The following is a 17,810-nucleotide window of genomic DNA, read 5'->3' on the forward strand; positions in this document are numbered from 1 at the left end:
TCATTGCTGTATGTGTTTAGTAGTTTGCTAGGAGATTATAGGGCATACCTCAGTACAATGTTTCTTTTTGCAGAAGTATCAAATTCCCTTACAGCACCATATTGATCCTGATCAGTTTTTCCTCGGAAACAGGCACATTTGATCCGAATCACAAATATTTGATTATCCTATAGGGATCACTTGCTGGCAGTAGCATTTCCTCTGGATCCAAATTTTTATTATAAAGATGATTATTTTCTTTAGTAACTGCAATTGCAGCTATCTAGCTTATTCTTTGTAAAAAAAAGGCACTTTTTTAATGTGTGTTTGCACTTCCAGTTTAAGGCTTTTCCAATCAAGGCTATGTAGTGCAAGACAGAGACAATCTATAAAAAGTACAGTACTATTTACTCCATTAAAGATTCAAAAAAGGGAAGCAGATGTTATATCAGGCATGCTTTGAGCACAGGACATTACGCTGATCCGAATGTGGCTGAGAAAAGCTTATACTAAGGAGGACCATTGTCTCTGGTTGATGGCATACCAAAGACGTCTTAAATGTGCTCCTTCTGCTTAGAGGAAAGGAAGCCAACAGAGGACAGCGCCTACTTGGAAATGTGTTTAGGATATGATGTCTCTCTTACAGGCAGGTGTGTAACAAAACTTTGTTTCAAGATTTTTCCATCCAACAAACACATGACCTCACAGTGGTTAGGACTGCTGCTGCTCTGCTCCCGGGTCCCGTGTTTGAATCATCGTGTGTGTGATGTGTGCGTTCATTCTGTGTTCTTGTGGGTTTATCCTTTTCCAATTTTCAATTCTAAATTCTAAATTGGATGAGTTGTTAGTTTCATTTAGGCTGTTCATATTTAAAATATTTTCCTTGACTGTGGGTGGTGGTGAGGCTTACAGTTTATGTGAAGTTTAAATGTTTATAGCTTGTTTTATCAGACATGCCTGCAGGGACCACCATGATCTGAGGCCAGTCGAGACAGACCAGGCACCAGTATGTGTTGATGTAGTGGCTCAGTGTGAAGTCAGATAGTAGGGTAACACACACAAATGCGCACACAGAGCCAGACAAATCCATTTTGTTATGGACTGTGAAGTTTTATTGACTATACTGGCATCAGTCCATTCTTGCACGCATGTTATGCAGAGAATGTTGTGAAAATCGTAATTGCAGAAAATGGCTTTATGTTCCACAAAATCACTTTGGCTAGGCGCAGACTGATCATGGCCAACATTGCAGATGCCACTGGATTTTTTCACACAAATGAATGACTCCCCCACACAGCTTGAAGCTCACCTTTATTTCTCTGGCCGGACTATTATTCCACCATCAGAAACACCATATCTAAATACACTGTGAGCTTGGTTGAGGAGAACTTGACCCACTTTTCCACTGATGAGGTACTGGTATTCCTTAATGCTTGCAGTTTCTCCTTGTCGCTTCATCCACACAAAGGGATAAAGGAAAGTAAATAAAAATATTACCATATATCACTTGTGGCCATTTGTTTATGTCATCTTCAAGTTTGTCAGCTGGTACGGATTTGGGACCAATATTTTATCCTATCTTAATAAATAATGGAAATTGCATTTTTACCATTGAGTTATTTCAACCAGAAAATTCTCATTTGTTATCATTGACGTAATTCTGGAAATGGTCTACAGTCTTCGTCTTATGCATGACCTCTGTCTACACTTACTGAGTACGAATCTGCAAATCAGATTTGGATAAAATGGGTCAAAATTGCTTAGACTAGAGAAAGCTGACGGCTTTTGAGAGCTACCCGTTCATCAAAAGTCTGGACAGAATAACCAAATGAGCTATAAACAGAGATGTAATAAAAATGGTATATGAAGCTGACTGTTGATTTTTTTTTTCAATATATTGTAGCAAAGGTTGTTTAAAATGACAGATCCTAAGCAGCATGAGCAGCATATGTCCAAAGTTCTTCAGAATATTTTCATGCAGGTTGGTTTTGTTGATGTGTGGGAGTGTTCGGCAGGTCAGGACAGACTTTAACATTGTTATTGTACTTCTTTATTTTTATCTCTGTACTTGTTTGTGCCACTCTTGGTGCACATTTGTCTTGTAACTCCTATATCAAGACATTGCCATTGACAAGCATAGTTGTGTCCACTTAATGCTTTGTCCTTAGACAACCACAATGTATGCAACTGTTATCCTTCCCAAAAGTGGGGGTCATAACAACTCCAGTATTGTAACTGTGGGAAATGAATCGGAATGGATATGACAGGTGAAAGGGAAATAAGGAAGCAAGAAGACTTGAATAGTGAAGATGCGGGTGAACAGGAACATGACAAGTGTGCAGGAATTCAGGAGGTAAAAGGTATGAAGATCACAGAATACAGTATAGGCTCAGATCAAAGAAGTATAAGGAGGAGACTTGTGGAGTTTTATACGAAAGTAATCACACATGAAAATCTTAGCAATCTCAGTGGGGATGTGTCACTAGATGTGTGGAAACAGCAGGCAAAAAGCTGAAATGTCAAGGGTGAAAACACTGATCTTTATGCCTCCAACCATTACCAAATGTCCTCAGACTGTATGAGCATGGAGGGTCTATGCCTGCCTTGTTAGTGCTGGCTTAAATCCAGGAGCCAACCCTGAATGGACCACCATCTAATCACAAAGAATATTGACACAACCATACTCATTCATTATGGTGCCAAATTAGAGCTGTCAGGTAACCTAAAACACACAACTTTGGAATGCAAGAAGCAAACTGGAATGACCGCAGAAAAACCCATGCAGATGCAGTGAGAATCTGGAGACACCACACAGTCACCAGCCAGAAACTGAACCCATCATTCTGAAGCAAGAAGACAGGAGTTGTTAACTACTTGGCCACCCTGTCAATCCCAACAATATAAAAATGTACGGAAAGTATAAAATGCCTTCTTAGGTGTAAGCAAAGGTTAGGTTGTTCTGATTATGTCAAATATCCCACATCAATATCATATTCAAGAGTTTGAGCTTCATACTTGTATAAGAATGGGTGGACAAATTTTTCAAGTTAAATCTAATAGAAATAAAAAGGCCTGAAAAAAGCCACCAGATCTGTACTGAACTAAAACATTTAATGAACGCACCATTGAGTAACAAAGGTGAACCAAAACCATGAACTAAGCATAACTGTAATGAGCTTCAAGTGTTGCATTGTGCTGATCCTTAAACCTGACAGGGCTGCTGCACGGTTGCTTAATGCATCTTGCAGACTTGATGGCAGCAGCCACAACGTTACAAAGAAGAAAACGTCTTATCAAAAGCAAGTTTCCCCACCCACAGACCACCAGCTTCTTCCTTTGGTTCTTTCTTTGCAAACTGCATATGCACACACACACACACAGACACAGACACACACATGCTGTACCGTCGAGCCATCGCTTAATAACACTACATGGTTAATAAATAAGAAGTGGAATATAGCAAGTTCCTGTTGATTTCAGTTCTCAAAAAGAGCATTAAACTGAGTTGCCATTCACAGACGACCATAACCATGTTGGATTGTATTAGAAAATTACTGCAGCATTGCTCTGACAGAGTGTAACACTTACTTTCTTACTAAATGTGAGTGGCCCTAATATATAAACTAATGCCTGCCATGTTGCTGTCTTCTATGCTTTCTTTGGTGTGTACCATCATCTATTGGCTTCTCTCCAGTTTGAACAGTATAACATTCTTCATTTTCATTACAGAATGAAGATATCTTTTTTGCGTGTGTTCTAGAGATGTTAATTTTTGAATGGAGCACTTTTCAACCTCAGATGGTGGCAGATGACCATGCTATGGTTCTTTATTAATTACACCATGTTACTTTTCTGCTTTTTTATATTTTTTTCAGCACACCAAAATGGCAAGAATATCTCCCTCAGTCTGTTATTGTGGACCAAAACATATGACACAAACAGAGCCCACTGAACCTATTATTAGATACTTTTACATGCCACAGAGTTTCTTATTAGCTGACATGGAGAAATAAGACTCCCACATTTTGCTACACGCTTATTTTGAAGCTTGTATCACTTTACCTTTGGGGACTCCCCATTGACTGACAGCCAAAAACGTGAACAGTTTTGGCAGTTACCCAAATTATTAATTTTTCAGAAATTACTACCTTGGTAAGAATTGTTTTCATGTTTCAGCACATTTCTAGAAGATAACATGCACAACTGTGAACCCACATCATCAATTAGCAAAAATTGCAGACTGACACTTTTTTGCATATGAATGCCAAATCCTTGTATGATAGGCAATAGACAGAATTTAACTGTAGACACAGGCAGATCTCACAGAACTAATATATATATGTGCATAAGTGCACTTGATCTGCTAAAACAGCTACCCAAACATACAGGGATAAACATGAATTCCATTAGTCTTTGCAGTTATTCATGGTGAATATAATCTTATACAAGTTGTGTATGTGTATTGCAATAATAAGCAAAGTGACGGCCTTACCCAGGCGTTCCTGTTTTCCTCGACAAGATTGCATTAACTGTTCCAGTTCCTGGTACTTGTCAGCAAGCTTCAGCTTTCCATTATCAAACTCTGGCTGGTGAGACAGTGTCTTCTCTGCAAGACTGCGATTGCTCAGTAGTATGGTATCTCGATCTTCCTGCAGTTCCTGAAACTAAGACAAGGCAGAGATAGTGTAATGACAGAACATCAGCTCTAAGCAAACAACAGTGACCAAGGTGAATGATATTATGAAAGTCACAGGCATGCTAGTCAGAACCCAACACTGCTTCAGGCAAATTACCTAATTTGAAACATATATATGAAGCATTCTGACCTGTCATTGTTTACACACGTCTTAAACAACTATTATCATACACTGATAATTTCTGTATTATCTATATCTATTATTTATTTACTTATTATATTACATATCTTACACATCAATATTGCTGCTACTTGTTTGTCCTATCTTTGGACAATGTCTTGTCTTGTTTGTGTTTTAATTATAAATTTTAAATTTTTTATTCTATTTTTAATTTACTATTTGCATATCATGTTGTTACACTGTGGACCCTGAGCTTCGCAATTTCGTCTATCTGTATACTTGTATATGGTTGAGATGACAATAAAGTTCACTTTGACTTTAATTCTTCAGTCAAGCAACAATGCGAATATCAGCAGAGTTTCTTTGCAACCTTTATCGATTTTTGTAAAGCATTCGACTTAGTTGATCAAGCTATTTTACAATATGGGACATCCTGTGACTGCGCAGGATCCCCCCAAAGTTGCTGGATAACACGGCTGTTCTGTACACTAGTACTGCGAGTGCTATGCAGAGTGGAGGCAGAACCTCTGTGTTTTTCCCAGTTGATTCTGGGGTTCATCAGGGGTATGCTCTTGCTCCTACTCAGTTCAGTGCTTGCATGGTCGTGGGGTCCAGCGGCTGTGGGGCATGTGTTGGTAAAGAAGGATTCACTGATCTTGACTTTGCCAATGATGCTGTGATCTTCACAGAGTCAATGAAGGCTCTGATTTGGGCTCTCGAGAGACTGAGCGAGGAGACTGAGTGTCTGGGCTTGTGAGCATCCTGGATAAAAACCAAGATCTAGGCCTTTAATAATCTCTTGATCACAGCCATCAGCAGTGTGTCTGTCTACGGATAGAATGTCAACCTTGTCGAGAGGTTTACTGACCTCAGCAGTGATATTCACATCTTTGGTGACTCTTCCGATGAAGTCAGTAGACGGATTGGTAGAGCATAAGGTCAGTGGAAAGGAGTGTGTGGCGCTCCCGATATCTTAGCAAAAGGACGAAGGTCCAAGTCTTTAGTGTCCTGGGGCTTTCTATTTTGCTACATAGTTGCAAGACATGGACGCTATCCAGTGACCTGAGACAAACACTGGACTCCTTTAGCATTGTGTCTCTTTGGAGAATCCTTGAGTACCACTGGTTTGACTTTGTGTCAAATGAGCGGTTGCTCTGCATTTTGAGGGAGCATCAGTTACGACACCATGGTCATGGGGTGATCTGGCTCACAGGATCCACATTACGGAGGACTTAAGCAGCTGGACCAGGCAAGGTGACACCCACATAACACCTGGCTGTGGGAGATAGATGGTCATTTCTGAAGGGTGGGACTGAACTGTGTGTCTGCCTTGGGGGTTGCCAACTGGGATCCCGAGCTGTTTCATTATGTGGTGGGTGCAGCAACATGCTCTACCAGTGCATGCTCCCCAACCTGATTTGACCTGATTAGACAGTAAACCATCACACTGCCTAAATTTTTAACCTGTGCACTTTGTAATATTGGAAGCAGGTCCTTCTTTATTGAAAGGATATGCTCTGCATTTTTTAAGTGTATATTTTCATAATCATGCATAATAATGTTCATAATCATGCTATAAATTAGTTTCCTTGGGAAACGTTGCATTTAAGTGAAGTATTTGTATAAATTTTAAAAAAAAAACAGTGCTTGTTCTTGTGGTTTAAAATGTCCAAACATGACAGCAGGAGCCTTAAAACATACTGAATCTGAATTTCCCCTTGGGATTAATAAAGTTTGTCCAATCTAATAATCTCACATTGAAGTGCAAAGACTTTGGTTTCAGAAAACATGCATTCCATGTGATAAAGAAGTAATACATTTTATTACAGTTTTTTGGCACTATTTTTCCTGAGATAAGGTTAAGTTATCTGTTCACAGCGAGGGTGGAATGTCTGTGTTAATAAGCAAGTAAAATAGCCCAGAACTACTGTCTAAGCTGTTCAGCTTGATATTGCTTTGCCACTTCTTCATATTTTTAAATTTTGTATCGCCGGTATAAAATCTTACTCTAAGTGCCTGAATCACTCACTCTCTCAAGAACAATGGCAAATGTTTTAAAATGTATGAGAAAAAATTCTTGACTTGAGAATACAGTTTCCTGTGGCAAATTCATGTATACAATGACTGTGAAAAAATACATTTGAACTGAAAAATCCCACAATTATCCTTTATTTTGTCACATCCAAAAATGTAGTGGAGGCGGCGAATATCATGATTATGGCATTTTTCATTTGAGTAAGGGGAAACTTACCCAGTCGAGTGAGACTTTATTTACAGTTTACTTTGATGTATTGATTATGTAGCTGTTAAGTAAACATTGCAAGGAAAAGTCACAGTCAATTTAATATTTATTCATCATCAATCAATACATCATTACTTTGCACCAACAATAACTATAGTTAGAAGTTTCTTAACATACAAAATTCAACACAGTTTTGTTGATTCCAACTGTTGTGGTTACGGCTAGTTTCAAGTCTTTTTTCCAGAATATTACTGAGGTCTGAGGCTTGGCAGTAACACGCCCGTTCTGAGACACCACCAAATAAAGGAATAACTTGATGAAAATGACCACAGTTTAAAGTGGCAACACAAAAATGTAAGAAAACAAAAAGAAAGGGAATGACGCAGTAAAAGGTAATAATAAAATCTTGCACAATTGATAAAAAAGACTATTTGAATAGCCTCAATAACAGTTTGTGCACGACTGCACTAGGCTAACACAATTCATCGCAAACTTTGATTCAGAAGATGGGACTAACAGGATTATTTGGTAACACTTTAGTTTAGGTGCTGCAAACATGCTGCTATTACTCACTTACTCTAGACCTTCATAAAAAAAAGACTTCTTTTGATTTTAATCACATTTACAAAGTATCAGTTATTTATCTGTGCAATATGGCCTGCTAAAATATCTTCACTTTGGGACAGTCTCTAAAGTGTCTTACGTCTGACATATTTCTCTTCATGCTGCATGTTTCAATGTATGGCCTGTGAATTATTCATATTCATAAGTATTCTTACCAGCATATCAAGTGCCAAACTGCACAGAGATGAATGACCACTTTACTGATGCTTTGTACTGTATATGTCATTAACACCAAAGTTTAAAGTTTTATTGCATAAGTGTAAACAAATAATAAATGCATTTTGCAGTACATAAACTAAAGAGTTACCGACCATTTTTATATTGGTTTGTAGATCAATTCCGAGTTTGCGGGCGCACATACAGGGCGGCCAGTCTGAGATCTCTTTTCTTCTAACACACTGGTCATCCTGCACGCACGATCAAGCGCGCAAGCTACTGCAAAACTCCAGCTATCTAAGTGATCTACTTAGCCTTCCAGTTTATATCGACTAAAGAAGGGATTTAAAAAAAATGTGTTGTTAATGGGCTGGATGTGGAATTGGAAGAGGATTTTTTTCTCTCACAATGTCACAATCGAAGTGCGTTTGTCTGATCTGTCAATCTATCATTGCTATTCCAAAGAAGGAAAATGTGGAAAGGCACTTTCGAACTGTTCATAAAAGCAACTTAATAATGATCAATGGCCGCTAGACTTGGCATTTTTCTTCCGATCTGACCAACATGTTGAATGAGCTTAATTTACAGCTGCAAGGAAAAGACAAAACCATGCTCAATATGATTAGCTCAGTTAATGCTTTCAAACGAAAAATGCAACATCTGTCCTCAAAGCTGCAGCGCCTCAAAAACCTCACGTCAGACGCAATGGAAGGCGTGTGCGCAACTTAACAGTATATGCTACACAGAGCAGACTGTAAATTGTCTGTCAGACTTTATCTAATGGAAAAAAAGTAACGATTCGAGTGTTGCCCAATGTAGCGGAGTAAGAGTAGCGTTTCTTCTTCACAAATAAAACTAAAAAGTATGGTGCAGTAAAACTACTCTTAGAAGTACAATTTTTTTAAACAGTTACTTAAGTAAATGTAATGTTGTAAATGTAACTCGTTACTACCCACCTCTGATACTCAGTGTATATAGCATTTTTAATGTAGGTAGATCATTTTGACCTGGTCATTTTAAAAGTAGCTCGCAAGCCAAAAAAGTGTGGGCACCCCTGCTCTACACCACCTGTTACTGACCTACTCTTAGTACTTAGTACTGATGATGAATGTATGGGTAGTTGTAGGATAGTCAATCGAGTCATGAAGAAGTTTTAATGTAGTTTGCTACAAAATGTCGTGCCAATTTCCAAAGCCACTTAATCCAAACCAAAGTCATGGGAGGGCTGGAGCCTATCCCAGCTAGCATAGGGCTCAAAGCGTGAATGACCAGTCCATCGTAGGGCAAACAAACACACATATCCACCTACCAACCACACAATTTACTGTCACCATTTTCCCTAACCTGCATGTCTTTAAACATTGAGAGGAAACTTAAGCACCAGAAGAAAACAAAGGCAGGGACACGGGATACATGCAGACTCCACACAGGTAGGATTTGGAATGTGAACCTTGGTCTCCTCGCTATGCGGCAGCAGCGCTACAACTGCACAACCCAGTGGCGTAGCTAGGCGGGGGCAAGGGGGGAGATCTGTCCCCGAGCGCAGCATCCAGGGGGCGTCAAATTGATGTTACAAAATTTTACAATTAAATGTGTTCCATTCTTAAATGCACTAAAAAGTAAATAAAAAACATCTGCATACTCAGTCCATCACTCCATCAGTATGAGGATATCTTTTTCCTTTGTTTTTTGTCTCTTTCAGATTTCGAAGCACGTATTAGTTTTATGCCCAGAGGGGACTGGGCGGTCTCATGGTCTGGAATCCCTGCAGATTTTATTTTTTTCTCCAGCCATCTGGAGCTTTTTTTTGTTTTTTCTGTCCACCCTGGCCATCGGACCTTACTCTTATTCTATGTTAATTAATGTTGACTTATTTTATTTTCTTACTGTGTCTTTTATTTTTCTGTTCTTCATTATGTAAAGCACTTTGAGCCACATTTTTTTTGTATGAAAATGTGCTATATAAATAAATGTTGCTGTTGTTGTATACACCCAACAGACAATAATTTATACCCTCCACTACTCTAACATGCTTGACTTATTATTATTAAAATATTTAAAAATTTAAAACTATTTAAAATAAAAATTTTTAAAATTTTCTTTCCCTTCCCAATTGCATTTTGGCAAACAGGAGGGGGCGCAAAATCTTCAGTTGTCCCTGAGCGCTGAAAACCGTAGCTACGCCTCTGGCACCACCATGCCATCCTATCTGCAGCATCTTTTAGCTAAATACCCAGGTTAATGGGATTGTAAATTTTGTTTTCTTTTAAACTCTGGAACTTCTGATATTCATTAATGCTTACTACTATAAACCTAGATAGACAACTACAAATTTATCATACAATATATTCTCTGTCAAGAGGTTTCATAATACTGTAATACAATATTTATTACGCAGTTATTTCAGAATGTTATGTTGCCTTGGCCCTGCAATGGACGGGTTCCCTAATCCATGTGTGGCTCCCAGGCTGGAGGATAACTGGTTAAGCAGGGTCAAAAATGGGTGGATTGTATATTTGATTTATTTATTTACCAGTGTACTTTATTTCAAATATTTGTTTAAAGATAAAGATATAATATTATCACTTGGTGTCTACAATGTTTCTGAACTAAGGGTGTTAGCAATAATTTTCTTATATAATACACTACCGTGGCTGTTCGTTTGTCTGACCAGGTTTTTAAATCACCTGCAGCTCGCAAACCGTTTGAACTATTGACCTGAAATTTGGTACATATATACTACATGACGTCTACTATCCGCTTTGGTGGTGATGATTGACCTCCAAGGTTGTTACTCTTTTTATTTTTATTTTATTTTATTGTAGAATCAACTCCTGGCAGCAGGGTGGCAGTGCGGTGTATGCGTACGGGCGCCATTCTCATCCCTACCACCTTTGCCATCACTTTCCCTACCCCTTCATATCTTAAAAAATTCTTGAGGCAGATTGAAGACTTAAGTGCCAGCTTAAGTGAAAAATTAAAGAAAATGTACTAAGTAATTGCAACACAAACAGTGACTTAATCAGTTGTTACATATGCATGATTAGGGGAAACTAAAGGGCCTGAATAGATGTAATTCCACGCCAGACCAGGGGGTGGTGAAGTGCACCGATTCTCTCTCTCAAGCCCTTGCAGACCATTCTCGGGAAATCCCTCCTGGTTCTGGGGCAACCAACGACATCAATTTCGATTCCAGTCCTGATGACATCACATTTAAAAGCCGCCATCCTAAGACAACATTCAGTTCTGTTTTGGACTCAGTTATGTGAACACGTCTGTTCTATTTTACCAATTTTGCAGCCGGGAAATTTTATATGGGTGGCTGCCCCAAACCTTCCCAATGTCTCTTGGTGATTCTTGTTACACAGTTTTAATGCAAAAAGATGCCAATGAAAGATTAGAAGAACTGGGCCGCTAGGGTAGAGAAAAGAAGAGCTGCTCAGGAAGCAGCAAGCACATCAACCTCTGAGCAAACAAATGATAAACATACAAAGAAAGAGGATGAAAACTAGGAATGCTCAAGTCAAGTGGATTCATTGCACATTATCGTGCGGTATGCCGTTACTGGTGTATGTATAATATAATATAAGGCAGCACACTGGAAAACCAATTAATATTACTGCCTCATAGTCTAACATCCTGGATTGAAATCCCAGTCCTCGGTAGGCCTAGATGGTCATCATCGGTAGGTGTGTAGAGTACAGTGAAATTCTTAACATCATCTGTACAGAGTTAGCACATTCTCCTCATTTTTGCTTCTCATGAAGATGTTTGTGTCTGCTATGTTATTAGGTGTTCTGGTGCACTGTTTGGTGTTTCCTGCCATGCAGTCGGTGGTTCTGGTTTAGGCTCTGGCTCTCCATGACCCCGAATTGGATTAAGTAGTGTAGATGCCACATGGGCTGGACTGACATCCCGGCCAGGAAAGGAAGCAGACACGGAAGGAAGAAGTGGACGGACAGCTCCTTTAGAAGCAGAGAGATCACTAGAGAACTGTTATTCCCCCAGCATGCTAGATGGCAGCAGCCCCCAATATCTCCACCCAGTTGGAAGCCAGCAGGGCATGCTGGGAAATGTAGTCTGGCAGGGAGTCACGGGGTGTCGCAAGAGGGCGTTCCAGGGAAACAAGCTCCCTACTCAAATAATAAACTTCCATGTGACCCGGATGTACTTCCATCGGGCAATCGCCCTGGCACCGGAAGTACTCCCAGGTCTGTAATAAAATGGACCGCACTCCCTTACTCAGGCGAGTCGGAGCTGGGTGGTAGAGAGGCAACACTTGACTGGAGGAGGGAAATGCGGTGATGAGAGGAAAAGGACCAGTATTTTGATTGGTGATATTTTTGGAGGTATTTAAATAAAACCTTTGTTTATTTTGATAAAGGACTGTGTTATGGTGATCGTGTTGGGGTTTGGGGGTCACAGACGCCCACGGTTTATCACAGTAGGTATGACAATGTTATTTTTATAATGTAATATAATATGATATCATTAATAGTGCTGCTCTGATGTATACTGTGTACAAGTGCACCATGTAAACGGTTTACTTGTCTGAGATATCTTAGATATTTCTTGAACAAAGAAAACTCCAGACATCAACACTGTAAACAATCTAATTAAGAAACCTACTATATATATTTAGATGCTGTACCGCTCCCAGGAGAGCATGTGCCATTGGAGAGGAAAGCCGCAACCAAATGCTACTGAACCACACCATGCTAATAATGAGCACAAAGTCCCACACATCCATTTATCCTGTAACAACTGACAGGTGCCCAGTTCTCCTCACCACCTAGGTAGCCCTTTTGCACCACAAGGAACAATTCGGTCCAACCTGACAAGCACTGCTAAGAGAGTGGAAAAAGAAGGTCACCAAAATCTATCAATATTACATTTGGTGATTTTTTTATACAATTGTACAATACCAGAAAATGTTTATGTAGATTTGTTCTGTATTTAAATAGACATTATAGCTTCAAATCCTTGTCAACCTCACATTTATAACAATCATGGAGCAAAACACATACCCCTGAAACAGTTATGGAAAATACAGGCTCTTTAGCTTCTAGCAGATCTCTTGACATAGTGTATTAAACCAGTTATTTTAGAAATTACTGACAGAGTTTTTCAAATTGTCAAGGAAAAACAGTCATTATATTTCTAAAAGGGAAAATACAGCCTCTGCATAAGAAAATTGAAGTTGTTACTAATCTGTATTGGAAAACTGGAACTGAAGTGGATGGCACACAGCAACAGCCAGTGGTAGCCAGACTCAAAGAATGTCCTCTTGGCTTAGGCAGAGAGTAGCTGCTTTATTTCAGAATCCATCCAAATGCATTTCACATCCTATTTAAACATCCAAACAAAGTTCTGTGAAATGTTAAAGAGGTATCAGTAGATGTGATCAGGACACTGACATTGACATCTTCAGGGCAGCAGGTTTAGATGTTCTACACTGCAGTATTATGGATGTATTCACATGTAAACAGACTCAGAAAATGTATGGTCTTCACAGGGGGTATTGCTGATTGTGTTTTTCTGAGATATTATGTGTAACCTGTGTCCTTACCAGTACATTTCTGGGACAGACTGCATATGCAGAGACATGTATGTTGATGATGATGATGATGAGCTGCCTTACCAAAAGCTTTTAAAAATTATAGAAGCCTTGATAATTAGCAGTTTAAGTCTGTCATTGTTTTTTTTTTACAGTAAAAATATATCTATAGGCTACATATCTGCTTCAGGAAGACTAACTAAAAAGTAATGTGTGACAAAAAAAAAAACACAGACAAGGGATGATAAAAGGGAGAATGCAAAGGTACTAAATGAGTAAAGAGAAAACAATAAACCTGTGCTCTTCATGGTCCTTCCTAAGCACTTCACTTACCATCCATCCTTCACGTCTCTTGCTATCCATCTCTTCAATTCCTTCTTTCTTACAAACCCCTGCTACCCTCTGTCTACCATGATGTATTCTGAACCTGCTGACACCCTTCAATGGCCTTACCCTGTCTCTGCAGGGAGAGTCATCCATTCCTGACACCTACTGTATCATCTGAACTCTAGCATTTTGGGACAACACTGCACAGTGTTTCCAAGGTTATATGTCTCTCATTCTGTTACTGATGTTCTTCATGTTGCCCTACTGGGACACTCAGTATACATCTAAAGGCCTCCTATCCCCTGGTGGTTCCTCCTGTACTGGTGTGTTGATTTTTTTATTCCTATTGGCAGTGCTGGTTTTTCTTCTCTCTGATGGACTTGATTGGTCCTGTCCCTGTCCTATACTAATCCATCACATATTACAATGGAAAAAATACAAAAAAAATAATTTTGTATTACAGTTTTGGTGCAGTGATTATCACTGCTAAAACATTTATTTAATGCATTATTTATTTATATACAAATATTTTTCACACCAGTTTTATTTTATATAGGGTAGTGTAAGAGAAAATGTTCTTGACACTGCCTGCTTGCTTAAAGAGAACTTCCTGACATTTGTATTAGCATATTCAAGTTTGAAAATGAGATCAAATATAACTTTTCATGTTGTTCTCAGACAACAGTTTACATGCAAGAAGTCTTATTTCTTTTAACCAGGTATTTAGCCATGACTCTTACCATGGTCAACTAAAATAAAACTTTACATAATACTTAATGGCAGATAGATGTTACCTAGTATGTACAACTTATCTGTATGTTGTTTTGTGCAAATTAAAATTTATTCAAATATTAAATGATGAAAGGAACTCGTCTCTTTAGACTAACTAGCTATTTTTTTTAGAACTGTATTGTTCACATGGCAGGTATAAATAAATTATGCCCATATTGGAGTTAGTATTTTCCACAACTGGTAGTTATTTTTGTATTTTAAAGGTTCACAGGCCTTATTATTATAATCACTATTATTATTAAAATGTATTTTAAGTGGGAGATGATACTGATTTGATAATCTATCATACATGATCTGGAAATCAATCATTGTCCTCCTTTGAAATACCAGCATTAAAAGTAGAGGTATGGCTTTTAAAGCACTTTGGATGCACAAAATTAAAAAAAGCATGACAAAGCACACTAGAAAGATCTAGAGAGAAAGTGAGAGTAAGAGAGCGTGAAAATTATATGGAAATAGCTACCATATATACTCATGTTTAAATTCTCCCGTGTATAAGTCGGGGCTTGATTTTACCGTATAATTTCTGGTATTTTATACTGTCGGTCGTATAAGTTGAATGCAGAAAACTCAGGCTATTGGTCAAAGAGATTATGATATACTAACGCCCACCTGGAAGAGTAACCACGGAGCACACAGCCTTTTTTTTTTTCTATGTATTGTGCCCACGTGACCACACGGTAATACCCGGACTATTCCAAAGCGACGTTTGCACTGATTTGTGTTTTTTGTATCTAACACCATCATAAACCTTTATCATAAGAGCATTCCTTATCTATGATGGAGCATTCAATCAGAAGAAAATATGAAGCTGATTTTAAATTAAATATCACTGAAGAGGCGAAAGAAATGGGTAAGTGTGCTGCTGCAACAAAATTCAATGATTCTGAGAAACTGGGGCGAGATTAGAGGAAGCAAGAAGATGTAAAAAAATAAATAAATAATAAGCGTCATATTTTTTGAACAGGTATATAAGTTGGAGTCTGATTTTATTATCGATTTTTCGGGTTTCGAGACCCAACTTATACACAAGTATATAGGGTATATGCATTTTAAGTACAGTGATCCTTCGCTATATCACGCTTCGACTTTTACGGCTTCACTCCATCGCGGATTTTATATGTAAGCATATCTAAATATATATCACATATTTTTTGCTGGTTCACGGATTTCTGCGGACAATGGGTCTTTTAATTTATGGTACATGCTTCCTAAGTTAGTTTGCCCATTTGATTTCATACAAGGGACGCTATTGGCGGATGGCTGAGAAGCTACCCGATCAGAGCACGTATTACATATTAAATAAAACTCCTCAATGATATACGATATGTTTCCCACGCGGTGCTTCGCATACTTGAAATCCCAAACAGCACGTATTGATTTTTGATTGTTTGCTTTTCTCTCTCTGTTTCTCTCTCTCTCTCTCTGACATTCTCTTCTCCTGACGGAGGGGATATGAGCAGAGGGGCTGTTTGCACAGAGACTGTTTGCCTAGAGTATACAGACGCTCCTCTAAAAAATGCAGAAAGACTACCTTCACATTGCTCCCTTCCTTGCAGCTGCTTTGTCAGGCGGTGCTTCGCATACTTAAAAGCCCGAACAGCCCTATTGATTTTTGATTGTTTGCTTTTCTCTCTCTGTCTCTCTCTCTCTCTCTGACCTTCCCTGCTGCTGATGCACAGTCCTTTGAAGAGGAAGATATATTTGCATTCTTTTAATTGTGAGACGGAACTGTCATCTCTGTCTTGTCATGGAGCACAGTTTAAACTTTTGAAATAGAGACAAATGTTTGTTTGCAGTGTTTTAAAGTCCCTGTCTCTACAACCTCCTGTGTTTCTGTGCAAATCTGTGACCCAAGCGTGTCAATATAAAAATAACAATATAAACGTATGGTTTTTACTTTGCGGATTTTCACCTTTCGCGGGGTATTCTGGAACAGGAACAGGTTTTCTATGCTATAACTGCGAAAATATTTGATTTATAAATAAAGAATCCTACTTCGTGGAAATTCATTTATCGCGGTAGAGTCTGGAACTGATTAACCTCGATAAACAAGGGCCGACTGTAGCCCATGTAAACTAGTCATCTCTAGCAAAATAATTAAAAACATAGTTGTTCAGATTTGAACGTATTGGATTATTTTATAAACGAGAAAAAGAATAACGTATTAATGTAGTTAATGAAAACATGCCCAGAGACAAGAGAGTATATTTGGCATTAACAACCATATGTTGTCGCCTAATGAAAAATGTCTTCCCAGAAGGCCTCCTTATTGTGTGCAAACAAGATGGCTGTGCATCAAGAATGAGACTGTAAGCCATTGCGGTTAAAAAAGGAGAGACCCTTGGTGATAGTATGCATAAGCCAGTACAGCTGTGGCAAAACCAATGAAATCCACAGGCAGGTAGGAAAGAACTAACCAAGACAAAAATAAATGCACCACCTCATCATTAGTAAAAGTAGCCAAATGTTCAGACTGTGATGCCAAACCAAAATGCAGTGGTGTAAGGCTTCCATATCGGTTATGGATACCCTGTATCATCGGGGAAAAAAAAACTCAGTTGCTGTGCTGAAATTATTTCTGAAACACCGGTTTGTGTTGCCAGTGATGCAGGTACACAATGCAGGCAATGAGCTCTGTGCAGTAAGACTTTAGATATGGTCAAATAATTCATTCTTCAGCAGTTTCCTGATGATTGTACATGTAGCACATGCAGGAATGCATAGCATTGGACAGTGGGACTTGGAGAAGTGGGTAAAATTTTAACTTGAAATGACTCCTACAGTGCCTTCTGACTGCTCATGCAGGGCAGTTGGCAAACAGCTATATGGTGTAATAAACAAAGTTGCCTGGAGCAAAAAAAGCAAACAATTTATGGGAAACTTGAGGAATAGCATTAAGAGGAAAACAAAACAGCATCAAAAGTAAATGTCGCTGCCTACTGTATCCAACCTTGAGCTACATTTTGGAATTTCAGCAAGGTCATTTCTCAGCAGGTGGAGAATGGGAGGCCTCAAAAGAATTAAACAGATTTAGCATTACTTGAAAAAGACTTTCTATTCTATCCCCTGAGTCAAAGTTGCCCCTCCATGTAGTCATTACTTGAAAAACCACCATACTGCACAGGATATGAAGATAGAGTGAACGTTAGTTCTGAAATCAGTATGAGACACAATCAAAAAAATAACAAAGAGCCAGGGAATTGTCTCATGAGGTCTCAAAAGAACAGATGCAACTTTTTTACTGCAAGGTAAACTCCAAAGTATCCAAAAAACTCAGCCCAACCAGCACTCATTCCTACTTGTAACTGGATTA

The 17,810-nt window shown here is 38.7% G+C and overlaps 1 protein-coding gene across 1 annotated transcript in view; it reads right to left on the reverse strand.

Annotated features, from left to right (window-relative positions):
• Nucleotides 1–17,810, reverse strand: part of vps37d (VPS37D subunit of ESCRT-I) — a 49,302-nt gene that overhangs the window by 22,253 nt on the left and 9,239 nt on the right. Inside the window, exon 2 of the mRNA XM_039756564.1 lies at nucleotides 4,472–4,643. Within this exon, the coding sequence (XP_039612498.1) occupies nucleotides 4,472–4,643 (172 nt within the window). The remainder of the gene's footprint in view (nucleotides 1–4,471; nucleotides 4,644–17,810) is intronic.

This window comes from Polypterus senegalus, chromosome 6, assembly GCF_016835505.1.
Source record: "Polypterus senegalus isolate Bchr_013 chromosome 6, ASM1683550v1, whole genome shotgun sequence".
NCBI classification, from domain to species: domain Eukaryota; kingdom Metazoa; phylum Chordata; class Cladistia; order Polypteriformes; family Polypteridae; genus Polypterus; species Polypterus senegalus.